Source organism: Pseudophryne corroboree, chromosome 11 (genome assembly GCF_028390025.1).
Source record: "Pseudophryne corroboree isolate aPseCor3 chromosome 11, aPseCor3.hap2, whole genome shotgun sequence".
NCBI lineage: Eukaryota > Metazoa > Chordata > Amphibia > Anura > Myobatrachidae > Pseudophryne > Pseudophryne corroboree.
The window spans coordinates 41430482-41452242 of record NC_086454.1 but is presented as its reverse complement, the minus strand read 5'-3'; the positions used below and the strand labels follow the sequence as shown (position 1 = coordinate 41452242).

Genomic DNA, 21761 nt, shown 5'->3' with positions numbered 1-21761 from the left:
GAGCCCCCTCCCCATATATACAGTGACAGCACTGAGCCCCCTCTCCATATATACAGTGACAGCACTGAGCCCCCTCCCCATATATACAGTGACAGCACTGAGCCCCCTCTCCATATATACAGTGACAGCACTGAGCCCCCTCTCCATATATACAGTGACCAGCACTGAGCCCCCTCCCCATATATACAGTGACAGCACTGAGCCCCCTCCCCATATATACAGTGACAGCACTGAGCCCCCTCTCCATATATACAGTGACAGCACTGACCCCCATCCCCATATATACAGTGACAGCACTGAGCCCCCTCTCCATATATACAGTGACAGCACTGAGCCCCCTCCCCATATATACAGTGACAGCACTGAGTCCCCTCTCCATATATACAGTGACAGCACTGAGCCCCCTCCCCATATATACAGTGACAGCACTGAGCGCCCTCTCCATATATACAGTGACAGCACTGAGCCCCCTCCCCATATATACAGTGACAGCACTGAGCCCCCTCTCCATATATACAGTGACAGCACTGAGCCCCCTCTCCATATATACAGTGACAGTACTGAGCCCCCTCCCCATATATACAGTGACAGCACTGAGCCCCCTCCCTATATATACAGTGACAGCACTGAGCGCCCTCTCCATATATACAGTGACAGCACTGAGCCCCCTCTCCATATATACAGTGACAGCACTGAGCCCCCTCTCCATATATACAGTGACAGCACTGAGCCCCCTCCCATATATACAGTGACAGCACTGAGCCCCCTCTCCATATATACAGTGACAGCACTGAGCCCCCTCTCCATATATACAGTGACAGCACTGACCCCCATCCCCATATATACAGTGACAGCACTGAGCCCCCTCTCCATATAGACAGTGACAGCACTGAGCCCCCTCTCCATATATACAGTGACAGCACTGAGCCCCTCTCCATATATACAGTGACAGCACTGAGCCCCCTCTCCATATATACAGTGACAGCACTGAGCCCCCTCTCCATATATACAGTGACAGCACTGAGCCCCCTCTCCATATATACAGTGACCAGCACTGAGCCCCCTCTCCATATATACAGTGACAGCACTGAGCCCCCTCCCCATATATACAGTGACAGCACTGAGCCCCCTCTCCATATATACAGTGACAGTACTGAGCCCCCTCCCCATATATACAGTGACCAGTACTGAGCCCCCTCTCCATATATACAGTGACAGCACTGAGCCCCCTCCTCATATATACAGTGACAGCACTGATCCCCCTCTCCATATATACAGTGACAGCACTGAGCCCCCTCTCCATATATACAGTGACAGCACTGAGCCCCCTCTCCATATATACAGTGACAGCACTGAGCCCCCTCTCCATATATACAGTGACCAGCACTGAGCCCCCTCTCCATATATACAGTGACAGCACTGAGCCCCCTCCTCATATATACAGTGACAGCACTGAGCCCCCTCTCCATATATACAGTGACAGCACTGAGCCCCCTCTCCATATATACAGTGACCAGCACTGAGCCCCCTCTCCATATATACAGTGACAGCACTGAGCCCCCTCCCCATATATACAGTGACAGCACTGAGCCCCCTCTCCATATATACAGTGACAGTACTGAGCCCCCTCCCCATATATACAGTGACAGCACTGAGCCCCATCCCCATATATACAGTGACAGCACTGAGCCCCCTCCCCATATATACAGTGACAGCACTGAGCCCCCTCCCCATATATACAGTGACAGCACTGAGCCCCCTCCCCATATATACAGTGACAGCACTGAGCCCCCTCCCCATATATACAGTGACAGCACTGAGCCCCCTCTCCATATATACAGTGACATCACTGAGCCCCCTCTCCATATATACAGTGACAGCACTGAGCCCCCTCTCCATATATACAGTGACAGCACTGAGCCCCCTCTCCATATATACAGTGACAGTACTGAGCCCCCTCCCCATATATACAGTGACAGCACTGAGCCCCCTCCCCATATATACAGTGACAGCACTGAGCCCCCTCCCCATATATACAGTGACATCACTGAGCCCCCTCCCCATATATACAGTGACAGTACTGAGCCCCCTCTCCATATATACAGTGACAGTACTGAGCCCCCTCCCCATATATACAGTGACAGCACTGAGCCCCATCCCCATATATACAGTGACAGCACTGAGCCCCCTCCCCATATATACAGTGACAGCACTGAGCCCCCTCTCCATATATACAGTGACAGCACTGATCCCCCTCTCCATATATACAGTGACAGCACTGAGCCCCCTCCCCATATATACAGTGACAGCACTGAGCCCCCTCTCCATATATACAGTGACAGCACTGAGCCCCCTCTCCATATATACAGTGACCAGTACTGAGCCCCCTCCCCATATATACAGTGACATCACTGAGCCCCTCCCTATATATACAGTGACAGTACTGAGCCCCCTCTCCATATATACAGTGACAGCACTGAGCCCCCTCCCCATATATACAGTGACAGCACTGAGCCCCCTCCTCATATATACAGTGACAGCACTGAGCCCCCTCTCCATATATACAGTGACATCACTGAGCCCCTCCCTATATATACAGTGACAGCACTGAGCCCCCTCCCCATATATACAGTGACAGCACTGAGCCCCCTCTCCATATATACAGTGACAGCACTGAGCGCCCTCTCCATATATACAGTGACAGCACTGAGCCCCCTCCCCATATATACAGTGACAGCACTGAGCCCCCTCTCCATATATACAGTGACAGCACTGAGCGCCCTCTCCATATATACAGTGACAGCACTGAGTCCCCTCTCCATATATACAGTGACATCACTGAGCCCCCTCCCCATATATACAGTGACCAGCACTGAGCCCCCTCTCCATATATACAGTGACAGCACTGAGCCCCCTCCTCATATATACAGTGACAGCACTGAGCCCCCTCCCCATATATACAGTGACCAGCACTGAGTCCCCTCCCCATATATACAGTGACAGCACTGAGCCCCCTCCCCATATATACAGTGACAGCACTGAGCCCCCTCTCCATATATACAGTGACAGCACTGAGCCCCCTCTCCATATATACAGTGACAGCACTGAGCGCCCTCTCCATATATACAGTGACAGCACTGAGCCCCCTCCCCATATATACAGTGACAGCACTGAGCCCCCTCTCCATATATACAGTGACAGCACTGAGCGCCCTCTCCATATATACAGTGACAGCACTGAGTCCCCTCTCCATATATACAGTGACATCACTGAGCCCCCTCCCCATATATACAGTGACAGCACTGAGCCCCCTCCCCATATATACAGTGACAGCACTGAGCCCCCTCTCCATATATACAGTGACAGCACTGAGCCCCCTCCCCATATATACAGTGACCAGCACTGAGTCCCCTCCCCATATATACAGTGACAGCACTGAGCCCCCTCTCCATATAGACAGTGACAGCACTGAGCCCCATCCCCATATATACAGTGACAGCACTGATCCCCCTCTCCATATATACAGTGACAGCACTGAGCCCCCTCCCCATATATACAGTGACAGCACTGAGCCCCCTCCCCATATATACAGTGACAGCACTGAGCCCCCTCCCCATATATACAGTGACAGCACTGAGCCCCCTCCCCATATATACAGTGACAGCACTGAGCCCCCTCTCCATATATACAGTGACAGCACTGAGCCCCCTCCTCATATATACAGTGACAGCACTGAGCCCCATCCCCATATATACAGTGACCAGCACTGAGTCCCCTCCCCATATATACAGTGACAGCACTGAGCCCCCTCTCCATATATACAGTGACAGCACTGTGCCCCCTCTCCATATAGACAGTGACAGCACTGAGCCCCATCCCCATATATACAGTGACAGCACTGAGCCCCCTCTCCATATATACAGTGACAGCACTGAGCGCCCTCTCCATATATACAGTGACAGCACTGAGCGCCCTCTCCATATATACAGTGACAGCACTGAGCCCCCTCCCCATATATACAGTGACAGCACTGAGTCCCCTCTCCATATATACAGTGACAGTACTGTGCCCCCTCTCCATATATACAGTGACAGCACTGAGCCCCCTCCCCATATATACAGTGACAGCACTGAGCCCCCTCTCCATATATACAGTGACAGCACTGAGCCCCCTCCCCATATATACAGTGACAGCACTGAGCCCCCTCTCCATATATACAGTGACAGCACTGACCCCCATCCCCATATATACAGTGACAGCACTGAGCCCCCTCTCCATATATACAGTGACAGCACTGAGCCCCCTCTCCATATATACAGTGACAGCACTGAGCCCCCTCTCCATATATACAGTGACAGCACTGAGCCCCCTCTCCATATATACAGTGACAGCACTGAGCCCCCTCTCCATATATACAGTGACAGCACTGATCCCCCTCTCCATATATACAGTGACAGCACTGAGCCCCCTCTCCATATATACAGTGACAGCACTGAGCCCCCTCTCCATATATACAGTGACCAGCACTGAGCCCCCTCTCCATATATACAGTGACAGCACTGACCCCCATCCCCATATATACAGTGACAGCACTGAGCCCCCTCCCCATATATACAGTGACAGCACTGAGCCCCCTCTCCATATATACAGTGACAGCACTGAGCCCCCTCTCCATATATACAGTGACAGCACTGAGCCCCCTCTCCATATATACAGTGACAGTACTGAGCCCCCTCCCCATATATACAGTGACCAGTACTGAGCCCCCTCTCCATATATACAGTGACAGCACTGAGCCCCCTCTCCATATATACAGTGACAGCACTGAGCCCTCTCTCCATATATACAGTGACAGCACTGAGCCCCCTCTCCATATATACAGTGACAGCACTGAGCCCCCTCTCCATATATACAGTGACAGCACTGAGCCCCCTCTCCATATATACAGTGACAGCACTGAGCCCCCTCTCCATATATACAGTGACAGCACTGAGCCCCCTCCCCATATATACAGTGACAGCACTGAGCCCCCTCTCCATATATACAGTGACAGTACTGAGCCCCCTCCCCATATATACAGTGACAGCACTGAGCCCCCTCTCCATATATACAGTGACAGCACTGAGCCCCCTCTCCATATATACAGTGACAGCACTGAGCCCCCTCCCCATATATACAGTGACAGTACTGAGCCCCCTCTCCATATATACAGTGACAGCACTGAGCCCCCTCTCCATATATACAGTGACAGCACTGAGCCCCCTCTCCATATATACAGTGACAGCACTGAGCCCCCTCCCCATATATACAGTGACAGCACTGAGCCCCCTCCTCATATATACAGTGACAGCACTGAGCCCCCTCTCCATATATACAGTGACAGCACTGATCCCCTCCCTATATATACAGTGACAGCACTGAGCCCCCTCCCCATATATACAGTGACAGCACTGAGCCCCCTCCCCATATATACAGTGACAGCACTGAGCCCCCTCTCCATATATACAGTGACAGTACTGAGCCCCCTCCCCATATATACAGTGACAGCACTGAGCCCCCTCTCCATATATACAGTGACAGCACTGAGCCCCCTCTCCATATATACAGTGACAGCACTGAGCCCCCTCTCCATATATACAGTGACAGCACTGAGCCCCCTCTCCATATATACAGTGACAGCACTGAGCCCCCTCCCCATATATACAGTGACAGCACTGAGCCCCCTCCTCATATATACAGTGACAGCACTGAGCCCCCTCTCCATATATACAGTGACAGCACTGATCCCCCTCCCCATATGTACAGTGACAGCACTGAGCGCCCTCTCCATATATACAGTGACAGCACTGAGCCCCCTCCCCATATATACAGTGACAGCACTGAGCCCCCTCTCCATATATACAGTGACAGCACTGAGCCCCCTCCCCATATATACAGTGACAGCACTGAGCCCCCTCCCCATATATACAGTGACAGCACTGAGCCCCCTCTCCATATATACAGTGACAGTACTGAGCCCCCTCCCCATATATACAGTGACAGCACTGAGCCCCCTCTCCATATATACAGTGACAGCACTGAGCCCCCTCTCCATATATACAGTGACAGCACTGAGCCCCCTCTCCATATATACAGTGACAGCACTGAGCCCCCTCTCCATATATACAGTGACAGCACTGAGCCCCCTCCCCATATATACAGTGACAGCACTGAGCCCCCTCCTCATATATACAGTGACAGCACTGAGCCCCCTCTCCATATATACAGTGACAGCACTGATCCCCCTCCCCATATGTACAGTGACAGCACTGAGCGCCCTCTCCATATATACAGTGACAGCACTGAGCCCCCTCCCCATATATACAGTGACAGCACTGAGCCCCCTCTCCATATATACAGTGACAGCACTGAGCCCCCTCTCCATATATACAGTGACAGTACTGAGCCCCCTCCCCATATATACAGTGACAGCACTGAGCCCCCTCCCATATATACAGTGACAGCACTGAGCCCCCTCTCCATATATACAGTGACAGCACTGAGCCCCCTCCCCATATATACAGTGACAGCACTGAGCCCCCTCCCATATATACAGTGACAGCACTGAGCCCCCTCTCCATATATACAGTGACAGCACTGAGCCCCCTCCCCATATATACAGTGACAGCACTGAGCCCCCTCCCCATATATACAGTGACAGCACTGAGCCCCCTCTCCATATATACAGTGACAGCACTGAGCCCCCTCTCCATATATACAGTGACAGCACTGATCCCCCTCCTCATATATACAGTGACAGCACTGAGCCCCCTCTCCATATATACAGTGACAGCACTGAGCCCCCTCTCCATATATACAGTGACAGCACTGAGCCCCCTCTCCATATATACAGTGACAGCACTGAGCCCCCTCTCCATATATACAGTGACAGCACTGAGCCCCCTCCCCATATATACAGTGACAGCACTGAGCCCCCTCTCCATATATACAGTGACCAGCACTGAGCCCCCTCTCCATATATACAGTGACAGCACTGAGCCCCCTCCCCATATATACAGTGACAGCACTGAGCCCCCTCCCCATATATACAGTGACAGCACTGAGCCCCCTCCCCATATATACAGTGACAGCACTGAGCCCCCTCCCCATATACACAGTGACAGCACTGAGCGCCCTCCCTCTCCATATATACAGTGACAGCACTGAGCGCCCTCCCCATATATACAGTGACAGCACTGAGCCCCCTCTCCATATATACAGTGACCAGCACTGAGCCCCCTCCCCATATATACAGTGACCAGCACTGAGCCCCCTCCCCATATATACAGTGACCAGCACTGAGCCCCATCCCCATATATACAGTGACCAGCACTGAGCCCCCTCCCCATATATACAGTGACCAGCACTGAGCCCCCTCTCCATATATACAGTGACAGCACTGAGCCCCCTCCCCATATATACAGTGACATCAGTGATCCCCCTCCCCATATGTACAGTGACAGCACTGAGCCCCCTCTCCATATACACAGTGACCAGCACTGAGCCCCCTCCCCATATATACAGTGACCAGCACTGAGCCCCCTCCCCATATATACAGTGACCAGTGATGAATTTAGAGAATACATTTTTTACAGGAGCATTCCACCCAACACAGAGTACCCAGTCACCTCCCAGTTATCAGAACTTGTGACGCCCTGATACAGCAACACCAGGACACCCGGAGTGGCCACTGCACCAAGAATAATTGAGGTCGTTATAATGGTCACTGTCCTGAATAATATGAAAGGCATGCACTGTATATAATGACTGCTCAGAAATTCCCATTATACTGATGACCAATCAGGTGTAACCTCTGCTACTCAATAGCTTTCCCTCTATTTTACCTTTTTATAATTTGTGATTCAATGTGTTTTTCAGTTTTCTGGGGACATGCGATGTAACTGTCTCTGCCCCCCCTATAAACATGTTCTCGAGTCCCTATATGTCAGAATCGCAACGCAGGAAGACTGGTGAGTGTCTCAGGCGTATGGACAGTAAATGTCTGGAGGTTTGTGTCTTCCCTCTGTACTTTCAGATATTACGCCATTGTAGTACTTTATTTTTTTTATTTCTTCAAGATGGCTTTATTACTGAATGCCATAAATTATAGGACACACAACCCCAAGCGCGACCTTTTATAGACAAGACTGGTACACATATAAACGTGTTTTGCAAGTAATAACCTATAAATAACGGTAGACGAGTTCATACGAGTTTGTCAGTCACTGAAGTATTTATTGGGATACACGATATGTTATTATAGTCCTGTATTATATGGAATCTATACATTCACACAGTGGCCCTCATTCCGAGTTGATCGCTCGCTAGCTACTTTTAGCAGCCGTGCAAACGCATAGTCGCCGCCCACGGGGAGTGTATTCTCGCTTTGCAGGAGTGCGATCGCCTGTGCAGCAGAGCGGCTGCAAACACATTTTGTGCAGAACAAGACCAGCCCTGTAGTTACTTATTCTGTGCGATGATTGCTGCGATGAAGGTCCCGGAATTGACGTCAGATACCCGCCCAGCAAACGCCTGGCCACGCCTGCGTTTTTCCAAACACTCCCAGAAAACGGTCAGTTGCCACCCAGAAACTCCCACTTCCTGTCAATCTCCTTGCGTTCGGCTGTGCGAATGGAATTGTCGCTAGAACATGTGCAAAACCACAAAGCATGCGCAGATTTGCAGTTTTTTTAACTGATCGCTACACAGCGAACAACGGTTGCTAGCGATCAGCTCGGAATGACTCCCAGTGTTGGAGCTCACACACCTCCTAGCGATAGATTTACCAGCATGAAACAAAACTTTGTTGAGGAAATACTGACTTCGTGTGAAAAATTACAAGTTAAAAGTTTTAAAAGTATTTTTAATGATATATTAACATATTTTATTTCAAAATATATATATCTAGGGGATATTTTGTTGTTGTTATTTTCTCTAACGTCCTAGTGGATACTGGGGTGAAATTAGTACCATGGGGTATAGATCGGGTCCATTGGAGCCTGTCACTTTAAGAAATCATTAGTGTGTGCTGGCTCCTCCCCTCTATGCCACTCCTAGCAGACTCAGTTTAGAAAAATGTGCCCAAGGAGCCAGGTGCATTCTCTCGAGCTCCAGAGAGTTTTCTTCAGACTTTGTTAGTTTGTTATTTTCAGGCAGCACTGGTTGGCAACCAGTCTGCCTGTGTTGTGGGACTTAGGGGGAGACCGAACCCACTTAATAGAGAGTTAATAGTTCGTATTCCCGCTGACAGGACACTGAGCTCCTGAGGCGCTGTTTCTCATGCCCCAGGGTGTGCGCACACGCCAGCAGTATGCCGCTACCCCTAACGGTGAGTGAGTACCACACCGTGCGGTGAGTACTACACCGTGGTCCCGGTTAGTGGGTCCCTGGTAACAATGGCGGCATTAGGGCGCGGCGGTCACCTAGCCACGAGCTGCGGTGCACGCTGGGGACTCACACTGGTGCAGAGTAAAAGGGGGATTCTATTCTCTCCTTTTACACAATATGATATATAATGCCAGTATAATCTTTTAGGGACCAGAAGCTGAAAGGCGCCATTTCCTGCTGCTGCTGACTACAGGCTGTACGCTGAGTCTGCTCCTCCTCAGACGCCACTGAACCACCCATTATTCTGGTACCAAGGGGTCTGGTAGAAAGGGGGGAGCATATATACAGCGGTTACACCGCTGTGCTAATAGCCAACATATAAATATACCTAGCGGAGCGGCAGCGCTGCTCTGGGCTGAGGTATTGTGTGCTGATCCCAATCCTCTCTGTGTCACTCCATTCAGGGCTGTCTGGGCTTATTGTGCTGTTTCAGTAACGTGTTGTCACTGCACTGTGGTGGTCATTCAGAGTTGATCGCAGCCAGCAACTTTTTGCCACTGGTGCGATCAACTAGTCCACGCCTATGGGGGAGCGTATTTTAGCTTAGCAGGGCTGCGATCGCTTGTGCAGCTCTGCTCAGCTAAAAAAGTTTTGTGTAAAAGAAGACCAGCCCTGGACATACTTACCCTGTGCGACGATCTCAGCGATGCAGGTCCCGGCTTTGACGTCAGACATCCGCCCTCCGTTCTTCTGGACACGCCTGCGTTTTCTCCACCACTCCCCGAAAACGGCCGCCAACGGTCTGGTGACACGCAGGAACTCTTTAATTAGTCAATCTTCTTGCGGCCGCTTTCTTCGTAATCCGCGTCGTAACCGACGTGCATGCACATTCCGGACCCGTTCGAACCGCAGTGACAAACCGCTGCGTGCGAACGGGTCGGATTGATCTCCTGTGTTATAACTCTTTGTTCTCTGCTGTAAGCATGTCAGGGAAAACTGTGTGTCCCTCTTGCAACACCAAGTTTACACCCTCTTCACAGGGGTCACTACTGTGTACCCAGTGTTCTCTGCCTTCACAAGGTAGTTGCTTGCAGGAACCTGAAGGGTTAGAATCATTTAAAACTATGATTACTAATATAAATTCAGAGTTAGCTGTTGCTAAGCAAGAAAGGCAGACCCTGAAACAGTCTGTAGATGATTTCTTGGTTAAGACTGCTGACCACAGACAGGCTCCTCAGCCCCCTCTGGTGGTCTCTTATAAACGCACACTCTCACAGGTGCTCCAGTCTGACTCTGACACTGAAATACCAGAGTTAGATGAGGGAGAGATGGCGGTGGAAGATGACAATGCTCTGTTCCCAGGGGTTGAGGCCCAGATGTATGCTATTAGCAGTGACGTGCGGTAGAATGAGGCAGAGCCTTTCCAGTCATACTAAGGTTTGGGCCAGAGTTTTTACTGTATAAAGTATATGAAAAATACAAAGAATGTTTGAAATATCATCTTCTTTGTATTATTCTAATAATTTTTATAGCCAAAACTTTGGAGTAAAAAGTCTATGGCAGTGCCTCACCTGTCTATCTTTTCAGCACATCTCTAATCAAAATTCAGAGGCAGAGCCAGAGGTGCGTCCAATGCTGCTAAAGGAACTTGAGGTAAGTCCTGTAAACCGGCAGCTGCTGGAGCTCTGGACCAGGCCTCCGGATCCTCATCCATAAAGCCCTCCGCGTGACAGTTGGCCCCAGCAGCAAGGTGACTTTCAGGTAGGTTCTCGCCTTCAGCACTTCGCCCATGTGTGGGCAAAGTCCTGCCGGAATCCTTGGGTGAGGTAGCTCATATCCCAAGTATACCGGCTGGAATTTAAGGAACTACCTCCTCTCAGATTCTTAAAGTCAGCCATACCAGCTTCACCTGTAGCAAGATTTACCTTGCAAAAAAACAATGCAAAAACTGCTTTCCACAGGAGTTATTGTTCCAGTACCTCCTCCGCTGCACACAAAGGGATTTTACTCAAGTCTCTTTGTGGTTCCGAAACCAGACGGCTCGGCACGGCTGATCTTGAACCTCAAATCCCCGAACCCGTATCTTCACGTGTTCAAATTCAAGATGGAATCCCCAAGGTCAGTGATCTCCGGTCTGGAGGAGGGGGAGTTCCTGGTATCTATGGATATCAAGGATGCATACCTTCATATCCCAAAATGTCCTTCCCATCAGGCTTACCTTCGGTTCACTAACCTGGATCAACACTTGCAGTTCCAGGCCTTACCGTTTGGTCTCCCCACAGCTCCAAAGGTATTCACAAAAGTCATGACGGAGATGATACTGCAATTGCGCAAGATGGGAGTCAACATAGTCCCGTACTTGGACGATCTTCTGATAAAGGCGGTGTCCAGGGAACAACTGCTATACAGCATCGACTTGACGACTCGCCTGCTTACGGTTGACGGATGGATCCTAAATTTCCAGAAGTCTCACCTGGAACCGTCTCGGAGAATTCAGTACCTAGGTATGATCCTGGACACGGTATCTCAAAAGGTCTCAGGGGTTGGGGTGCTGTAACCCAGGGGGCCCAGTTCCAGGGGAAGTGGTCGAGTCAGGAATGTCAGGAATCTGCCTTTCCCATAAATATCTTGGAACTCGGGGCAATTTACAATGCTCTTCTGCAGGCCTCCTATCTCCTACAGAATTAAGCCATCCAGGGGCAGTCGGACAATGCCACGGCGGTGGCGTACATCAACCGACAGGCAGGAACAAGAAGCAGGGCCGCAATGCGAGAGTTGTCAAGGATACTACTCTGGGTGTAAGCCAACACAAGCGCCATCTCAGCCATATTCATTCCAGGAGTGCACAACTGGGAAGTGGACTTCCTCAACAGGCACAACCTCCATCTGGGGGAATGAGGTCTTCACCCTCAGGTATTCCAACAACTGGTTCACCTGGTTCTGCCCACAGATAGACCTGATGGCTTCTCGTCTCAACAAGAAGCTCCGTCGTTACTGTTCCAGAACGAGAGATCCGCAGGCTGCAGCAGTGGAACTACCAGTTCGTATACCTGTTTCCTCCAATCCCTCTCATTCCAAGAGTTCTGAAAAGACTCAAAAGGGAAAGAGTTCAGGCAATTCCAATTGCCTGATTGGCCTCGACGGCCTGGTACGCGGACCTCCTGACCATGTCTCTGGAGGAACCCTGGCCTCTGCCGCTACTCAAGGACCTTCTTCAACAAGGACCATTCGTCTATCCAGACTTGCTGCGGCTACGTTTGACGGCTTGGAAGTTGAGAGGGAGCTCTTAACTAGAAAAGGTCTCCCATCCAAGGTTATTTCAACTATGGTCCAGGCCCGTAATGTGGTCCCATCCTAACATTACCACGTATCTGGAAGAAATATGTCTTGTGGTGCGAGGGTAGAAAATATCCTCCTGCGGAATTTCAACTTGGCCGTTTTCTGCTTTTCCTTCAAGCAGGTGTGGACAAGGGCCTACAGTTAGGCTCCATCAAAGTTCAGATATCGTCTCTCTCTATATTCTTCCAGATACAACTAGCGGTACTCCCAGAAGTATAGACTTTCCGAAAGGGTGTTCTTCGCATTAAGCCACCCTTTGTCCCTCCCACAGCTCCATGGGATCTCAATGTGGTCTTGACGTTTCTTGAGTCGGACTGGTTTGAACCCTTACACAGCGTAGACTTGAAATATCTACCTTGGAAGACAGTCACGTTGCTGGCTTTAGCCTCTGCAAGATGTGTATCGGAATTGGGGGCCTTATCCTGTAAGAGCCCGTTTTGATATTTCATGAGGATAGGGCGGAGCTCAGGACTCGCCCGCAGTTTTTGCCGAAAGTGGTATCAGCTTTTCACATTAATCAACCGATAGTGGGAGTTTTGATCAACTGATAGTGGACGTTGTGAGGGCTTTGAGGATTTACGTCAATAGGACAGCTCGTCACAGGAAGTCTGACTCCCTTTTTGTCTTTTATGACGCTACCAAAATTGGTCGTCCTGCTTCTAAGCAGTCCATTGCTCGTTGGCTCAGGTTGACCATTCAACAAGCCTATTCTTCAGCGGCATTGCCGCTGCAGAGTTCTATCCAGGCCCACTCCACAAGGTCGGTGGGTTCTTACTGGGCGACTTGCCGGGGTGTCTCGGCCTTACAGTTTTGCCGTGCAGCTACCTGGTCTGGTTCGAACACGTTTGTAAAATTCTACAGGTTTGACACCTTGGCCAGAAATGACCTTCAGTTTGCAGGGGTCTCAGTACACTCCCACCCTTTCTGGGAGCTTTGGGACTTCCCCATGGTACTAATGTTACCCCAGTATCCACTAGAACATTAGCGAAAATAGGAATTTAATATCTACCGGTAATTCCTTTTCTGCGGCCAGCACTGCGACTGAAAAGCTTCGTTCGTTGTAATAATACGTCACGCATGCGCACTGCGCCGCATACGCAGAAGTGCCTTTTTTTGCCTCATCGCTGCACAGTGAAAGAATGCAGCTAGCGATCAACTCGGAATGACCACCATTGTAGGTATATGTGCATGTTACACAATTCCTGGAGCACCTCCAACATCACACATACCAGTCCATTGGGATTCATGTCTGCATATGTTGGGTATAATACATTACGTTTGAATATACAGTCTGGTGCAGGATAAACCTCAGTACATACATACTAGGATTGCATATTGCAGAGTATGCCAGCTATGATAAATGCCCCCCTTAGTTTTCTCCCGGGGCTCTATCGTTGTGTCCTGTTCCTGCCTTCCCTGTGCTCCGTCCCTAGTTCCTGCCATCCTAGTGCCTGCTCCGTACCTGTTCCTGACGTTCCCGGTCCAGCACCGACCCTGTCTGTTGTCATTCTTCCCCGCATCTATACACTGCAAATTCCTGTACCAGCTCCAGTGTTGTTGGAACGGGTGGCACTTGATATACCGGCTGTCGGGATCTCGGCGCTCAGCTTACCGACGCCGGAATCCCGACAGCTGGTATACCGACACCTAATCTCCCTCTTGGGGTTTCCGCGATACCCCTAGAGGGAGAATTAATAGCGTGGCGCGCCACTGTGCCCGCAGTGTGGCGAGCGCAGCGAGCCCACGAGGGGCTCTTTTGCGCTCGCTCCGCAGCTGGCATTCCGACGGTTGGGATCCCGGCGCCGGTTTGTTGGGCGCCGGGGTCCCAACACTAGCGAGTCATACCACATCCGTTGGAACAAATGCTTAGACGAGTATGGGGACTGTATGGAAAAATAATCTGTACTATACAGATGGGTCCACCTTTATCTTGACTTCTTTGCTGCGCCTAGGCACACCATGGTTTATTAACATAAACCCTTCATCTATTGTTCTCCACTGCAATACAATACAGAGAACAATCCAGTAGGGATTTAAGTCATTACAGCAGGGGATTAAGTCTGATCTTGACATCTGTATGTTCAAGTTGAGTACATTTATGCAACAAGAGGTCTTGTTACTTTATTTATTGAACCTCCCTCTTAATTCATTGTATTGCATCCTAAAGTCAGTGGGGCCTTACATGCCATAAGGTCAGTGTGTAGTGGTAAGTGACCTGCCCATACCACTATTACAGTGCAGGAATTTACATTGAACTAGATTACAATAATGATCCCCAGAGCTTACAATCTAAAGCAGATCTAGGAAAAGTCACACAGCGCAACTCTTGATTACATACATGTACCAGCCGTGTTAATACTGCCACATGATCACATCACTATATACAGTATGTATGATGATATATGGTAACACGTGACTGCTCTCCCCATCCAGTAACTGCCTCCATGTGGTTAACCCCATGCCAGTGCCGAGGGCGGATACAGAAGAATACTGCCTGCACTGTAAGTGCAAGTACAAAGAGAGGCTCTCGTTCACCATCAAGGTCAGTTATTCCCCGTGTCCACACGGTCTCATTCTGCAGATGTGTCAGCAGCTGAGTGTGAGCGTAAGGAATTGTTCATGTCGGGTAATCTCCACCGATATAAAACCGTTGTGTCTGTCCGGATCAAGCTGGCGCAAATACTACTGAATCAATTTTTATCAACTACATAATTTTGGGGCGGAAACGCCTAAAAACAACCTGCACTTTGTATCATCTTGATCTGTCAAGTTAGAGCTGTGCAGTAAGAAACAACAAATACTATATACAGGGGTGCTCTACCGTAACGCTGAAAACTGCATTAAATACGAAATTCAGGTGGGCACAGGTAGTCGCTAGCATGGAGAGTTAGAACCTGCACAGCAATGGCTGCGCACACACCCACGGGAAGAGCACGTTTATCGCTCGGATCATTCTGCACTATAGGGACGGTTGTTTATTCTTCATTGACCTTGGATACGACATGTAACTGCTCTATGGAGACAATTGTATCTGACACGTAGTGTAATGGAATAACCAGTCAGACTGAATGATATCAAAAAAAAATTTTCAAACACCGACAGAAATCTGGAAAATAAAACAATGGTGGAAATTTACTAAGCTTCCGATTTTGACCGAGATGGTGTTTTTTCTTCAAAGTGTCATCTCAGGAATTTACTAAACTCAAATCACGGCAGTGATGAGGGCATTCGTATTTTTTTGGAACTCAAAGAAAAAAATGACGAATGAATACACCATCGGTCAAATACGCCTGTTATTTGGTAGAACTCGGTAATTTACTAAAAAGTGTAATTCACAAACACTGCCGGCAATAGCCAAACACTGCCGTGAAAAAAAAAAAATCGTAAAAATAAAACAGACCTGCTTTTTTTTACCGTGTTCTGATAGGCATGCACGGATCCATGAGATCCGTGCATGTTTATTAGTCGGAAGGGGTGGGAAAGTGTTAAATTTGTTTGAAAAAAATGCGTGGGGTCCCCCCTCCTAAGCAAAGCCAGCCTCGGGCTCTTTGAGCCGGTCCTGGTTCACAAAATATGTGGAACGAAATGACCGGGGTTCCCCCATATTTCATAAACCAGCACCGGGCTCTGCGCCTGGTCCTGGTTCCAAAAATACGGGGGACAAAAAGCATAGGGGTCCCCCGTATTTTTGAAACCAGCACCGGGCTCCACTAGCCAGGTACACAATGCCGCAGCCGGGGGACACTTTTATATTGGTCCCTGCGGCCCTGGCATTACATACCCAACTAGTCACCCCTGACCGGGGTACCCTGGAGGAGTGGGAACCCCTTAAATCAAGGAATCAAGGGGTCCCCCCCCTCCAGCCACCCAAGGGCCAGGGGTGAAGCCCGAGGCTGTCCCCCCCCCATCCAATGGCGGCGGATGGGGGGCTGATATCCTTTTTGTAAAAATGTGAATATTGTTTTTAGTAGCAATACTAAAGTCCCAGCAAGCCTCCCCCGCAAGCTGGTACTTGGAGAACCACAAGAACCAGCATGCGGTGGAAAACCGGGCCCGCTGGTACCTGTAGTACTACTACTAAAAAAAAATAGCCCAATAAAAACAGGAGACACACACCTTGAAAGTATAAGTTTATTACATACATGCACACCTACATACATACATACATACATACTTACCTATGTTCACACGAGGGTCGGTCCTCTTCTCCATGTAGAATCCATGGGGTACCTGTGGAAAAAATTATACTCACATAATCCAGTGTAGATCGGTCCTCTTCTGTTCTTTGTATAATCCACGTACTTTGCAAAATAAAAAAACGGACACCTGACCACGTACTGAAAGGGGCCCCATGTTTTTACATGGGACCCCTTTCCCCGAATGCCAGGACCCCCCCTGACTCCTGTCTAAGGGGGTTCCTGCAGCCAATCAGGGAGCGCCACGTCGTGGCACCCTCCTGATTGGCTGTGTGCTCCTGTAGTGTATGTCAGGCAGCACACGGCAGTGATACAATGTAGCGCCTATGCGCTCCATTGTAACCAATGGTGGGAACTTGGCGGTCAGCGGTTGACCGAAAGTAACCTCACCGCTGACCGCCAAGTTCCCACCATTGGTTACAATGGAGCGCATAGGCGCTACATTGTATCACTGCCGTGTGCTGCTTGACATACACTACAGGAGCACACAGCCAATCAGGAGGGTGCCACGACGTGGCGCTCCCTGATTGGCTGAAGGAACCCCCTTAGACAGGAGTCAGGGGGGGTCCTGGTATTCATGGGGCCCCTTTCAGTGCGTGGTCGGGTGTCCTTTTTTTTATTTTGCAAAGTACGTGGATTATACAAAGAACAGAAGAGGACCGATCTACACTGGATTATGTGAGTATCATTTTTCCAACAGGTACCCCATGGATTCTACATGGAGAAGAGGACCGACCCTCGTGTGAACATAGGTAAGTATGTATGTATGGAGGTGTGCATGTATGTAATAAACTTATACTTTCAAGGTGTGTGTCTCCTGTTTTTATTGGGGTATTTTTTTAGTAGTCCGGTTTTCCCCCGCATGCTGGTACTTGTGCTTCTCCAAGTACCAGCTTGCGGGGAGGCTTGCTGGGACTTGTAGTACTGCTACTAAAAACAATATTCACATTTTTATAAAAAGGCTATCAGCCCCCAATCGCCGCCCTTGGATGGGGGGGGACAGTCTCGGGCTTCACCCCTGGCCCTTGGGTGGCTGGAGGGGGGGACCCCTTGATTTAAGGGGTTCCCACTCCTCCAGGGTACCCCTGCCAGGGGTGACTAGTTGGGTATGTAATGCCAGGGCCGCAGGGACCAATATAAAAGTGTCCCCAGGCTGTGGCATTATGTACCTGGCTAGTGGAGCCCGGTGCTGGTTTCAAAAATACGGGGGACCCCTACGCTTTTTGTCCCCCGTATTTTTGGAACCAGGACCAGGCGCAGAGCCCGGTGCTGGTTTATGAAATATGGGGAAACCCCAGTCATTTTGTTCCACATATTTTGTGAACCAGGACCGGCTCAAAGAGCCCGAGGCTGGTTTTTCTTAGAAGGGGGGACCCCACGCAATTTTTTTTTACATTTCAACAACAATGTTCTTTTTTTTACGAAATGTGCACAATGAAACCCTGCATGGATCTCACGGATCCGGCCGAGATTCATTGTGTTAATGTCGGCAGTGTTTTACAATTCACTCCCGTAAAACACTCCCAAAAAACACGAATGACATCGACATCGGAAAATACGAAAATGCAGAATACGACAGCTTTGTAAATTAGTCGTAATAAATTCAAAAAGTTGCAATTTTATACTTTCGATGTCATTCGTGTTTGAACTTTAACCTCATTCGGCAAAATACGAATTTTAGTACATTTACCCCAATGTATTTATTAAAAGTTGCATGGGGACTGTACAAACCAATGAATTGAAGGGTCGCTACCAATTTAGTTATTTTCACTTTGTGTTTGTCTAATGTAAATGTTAAGGGATGAATGTATAATGTTCTCTGGTTGCCGAACTTTAGCTAGTTTCTATGATGGGGATAGTAAGTTGGCTTATAGAGCTCTTTGTATAGTACAGTTCCATTGTTTTACCTCCACTTCACTGTAATCCCATCCTTGAGCTCTCCTGTCTGTGTGACTGAGCTATGATTTGTTAGTTCACCATAATACAATAGCATGGGGTGTGGCAAGCAATGTGTGTGATGTCATGGGGGGGGGGGGGGGGTAAGGACAAACCATCGGGCAGAGGGCAGTTCTACAGATGTCAGACATAACATAACCCCCTGAGATCGCCCACATCCTGCACGGTGATCACATAGAAATGTGTCTATTCTATACATTCCCTGTGCTTTGCCTTATTACAGACACAAATGCTTTGGGGCGTATTTATCAAAGTATATTTGCGGCTATATCCCCCAAAACACCCCCTAATATTATGAATCTCCTGAATGTAAGAAGGTGGGACAGCAGCAGGTATCTCCAATACCTGCTGCCATCCCTCCACTGCCAGGTGCATCCCTATCCCCCAGTAGGTTTCTATGGGGGGATGCGATGCTGCCAAATTGACCAATATCCAGAATACGAAGCATTGCCGATATTGGTCGCCGGAGCTGCCGCTATCTTCCGATTGTATTGATCTTCCATTGTAGCCTATGGGCTACAGATACCACCCTCCCCTGCAAGTGGCAGCCATGCGTGTGCGGTCAGAGCTGACCATGCATGCACGCAATGCTAGCCTGGGTGGTAAGATCCCACCCAGAATGCATTTAATATGCGATCGATGATAAATGGGACCCTTTGTCTTGTCCTGTTAAAGTTGTCAGAAGGTGCAATCGCTTCTAATTGTCAGCTGGAAACCTCTAGTCTTGCAAAGAAGATGAGGGGGATGTATCAAGTCCAATCAGCTTCTGCCTACCATTTTATAGAATGTACTAGATGCTAGCTTTAAGCTGATTAGTTGCTATTGGCAACTTCTCCACTCCTTTGAAGGCTTGATACATTTCCCCCAATGACTCTCAGAAGATGTGGTATGTGATGTAGATGTCTCTTATATCAGCCCATCCTCCCTCCCTTTAGGTGACCATCATCATCTGCTCCTCCATCCTGGGCCTTCTCCTCCTCCTTGGTATCGTGTACTTGAAGCTGGTGAAGCCCAGGCTTCAGAGACGTCTCTTCAGCCACTCGCAGTTCATACAGAATGACGACGGTGTCGGAGAATAAACACGTTGTGCAGTACCCACTCCATGGGCAGGTGGCGCCACTCAAGTATTTATCATGTCTTCTGACAGGATCACACCTCTAAAATATATGAAGCCTTCAGTAAAAAAAAATTCTATAATATTATAGAGGCCATAATCAATTATATTATCACGCATAGAAAGCCTTGTTTTGTATTTTTGCTAAATTAATCTTTGTAAAACTTTTTTTTGTATTTAACTTTGTGCAACATTTTTACTAAATAAACTTGCAGTATCCCCAGGTATCTCCAGTCCTATGATTTAGAGCAACTGTCCCTCCAGTAGGCTCCATCTGGCCTTTTCCCCATGTACAATAAGGAGATGTTAGAAAAAGGAGGTCTTTCTAATAAGGTACTACACTTATGGGCCCTACGCACTGGCAGATAATACTGACAGATATGAACGATATAGCTCATTAATGAACGAGATACCGTTCATATCTTTCAGCGTGGAGGCACCATCGATGAACGATGCGCGGCCCCACGCTCGTTCATCGCTGGTGCCCCTTCGCTTGTGCATGCAGGCCAATATGGACGAGATCGTCCATATTTGCCTCCTCTGCTATGGAGCCGGGTGACAGGGGGAGTGAAGAAACTTCACTCCCCCCGTCACTGCCCCCCCCCGCCGCCGGGTTGGCCGTATTTGCCGTCGGGCAGCTCGGCGGCGGATCTATCAGTGTGTAGGGCCCATTACATATAACATACCCTCCAACATCATTAAAGAAGAAATCGGAACACATAAAAGGGGGCGTGGCTACGTGGCGATGCTATAGGAAGCATACCTCCCAACTGTCCCGATTTCTGAGGGACAGTCCCGTTTTTTTTGGGAATAGACGCTGTGTGCTATTCTCTTGGGACTTTTAGATCTTGATCTAGCTGTTTTTCTTAGTGACCCGTTAAGGTGAATATAAACAAGTGACAGCCACCCTCCCTCCCCAGAACAATAGTCCCTGTTTACAAAGCAGTGTAGACGTGTGTTTGCTGTGATGATTAGACCACGCTTAGTACATACCGTGTCCCAGCTCTCCGCGCTCTCATTAATTCTTGTTGCTTATTATAATAACCGGTAACCTGATCCCACCTGGCGGAGACTCGCCGTTCCCCGTCAGCTGCTGAGCGTATACAAACAATTACTGGGATGAGCGCAGACACTTCAAAGGTTATTTTCTTTAGCTGCAATATAATTGTAATAAGTGAATGAAGACAGAAGGGTGTTAGGGTCAGGTTTTCTGTAGCGCTTGTTTCTTAGCATGTTTTATGCAGTAACTAGTTCTGTGCTGGCTAACGAGTGACGTTAATTATGAATAAAGGAGAACAGGCAATTAATGTCCACCTTGCATCTATCACCAGCACGTAGTGACTGCTGACCAATACCACCGTCTGGCCACACACAGTCGCATAGGACGCCAAAACCCAAACACTGACTGCTGCATAGAGAAAGCTTGATGATAAAATATTGCGCTGCGCTCTATTAGACTAGGTAGCCTGTAGGTGTCCAGCTGATGGAAAAAGTACAATCCCTGATGCATGCTGGCACTTGTAGTTCCACAGCAGCTGTAGAGCATCAGGATGCCAGCAGCTGTCGTGAAGGCTCTTGATTCTCTTGAATAATAAATATGGGGGGTTTTGTTACCGTTTACGTTGTGTTAATGAATTCATTGAGATTGTAATCTCACCGTGGTAATGACCTCCGTTTGCTTCTCATTGCAGTACAGGGTGAGTATCCCATATCCAAATATTCCGAAATACACAATTTTTTGAGTGAGACTGAGATAGTGAAACCTTTGTTTTCTGATGGCTCAATGTACA

At 48.9% G+C, this 21761-nt stretch overlaps 1 protein-coding gene across 3 annotated transcripts in view; it reads left to right on the top strand.

Annotated features, from left to right (window-relative positions):
• LOC134968574 (transmembrane protein 9B-like) overlaps positions 1-20702 on the top strand; it is a 58320-nt gene extending 37618 nt beyond the window's left edge. Inside the window, exons 3-5 of one of the 3 annotated variants that reach the window (XM_063944065.1) lie at positions 7918-8009; positions 15139-15247; positions 19793-20702. In XM_063944065.1, the coding sequence (XP_063800135.1) occupies positions 7930-8009; positions 15139-15247; positions 19793-19936 (333 nt within the window). In that variant the 5' untranslated portion in view covers positions 7918-7929 and the 3' untranslated portion in view covers positions 19937-20702. The remainder of the gene's footprint in view (positions 1-7917; positions 8010-15138; positions 15248-19792) is intronic. The other 2 variants (XM_063944064.1, XR_010189329.1) reach the window with 2 other exon arrangements.
• Positions 20703-21761: the final 1059 nt, after the last annotated feature.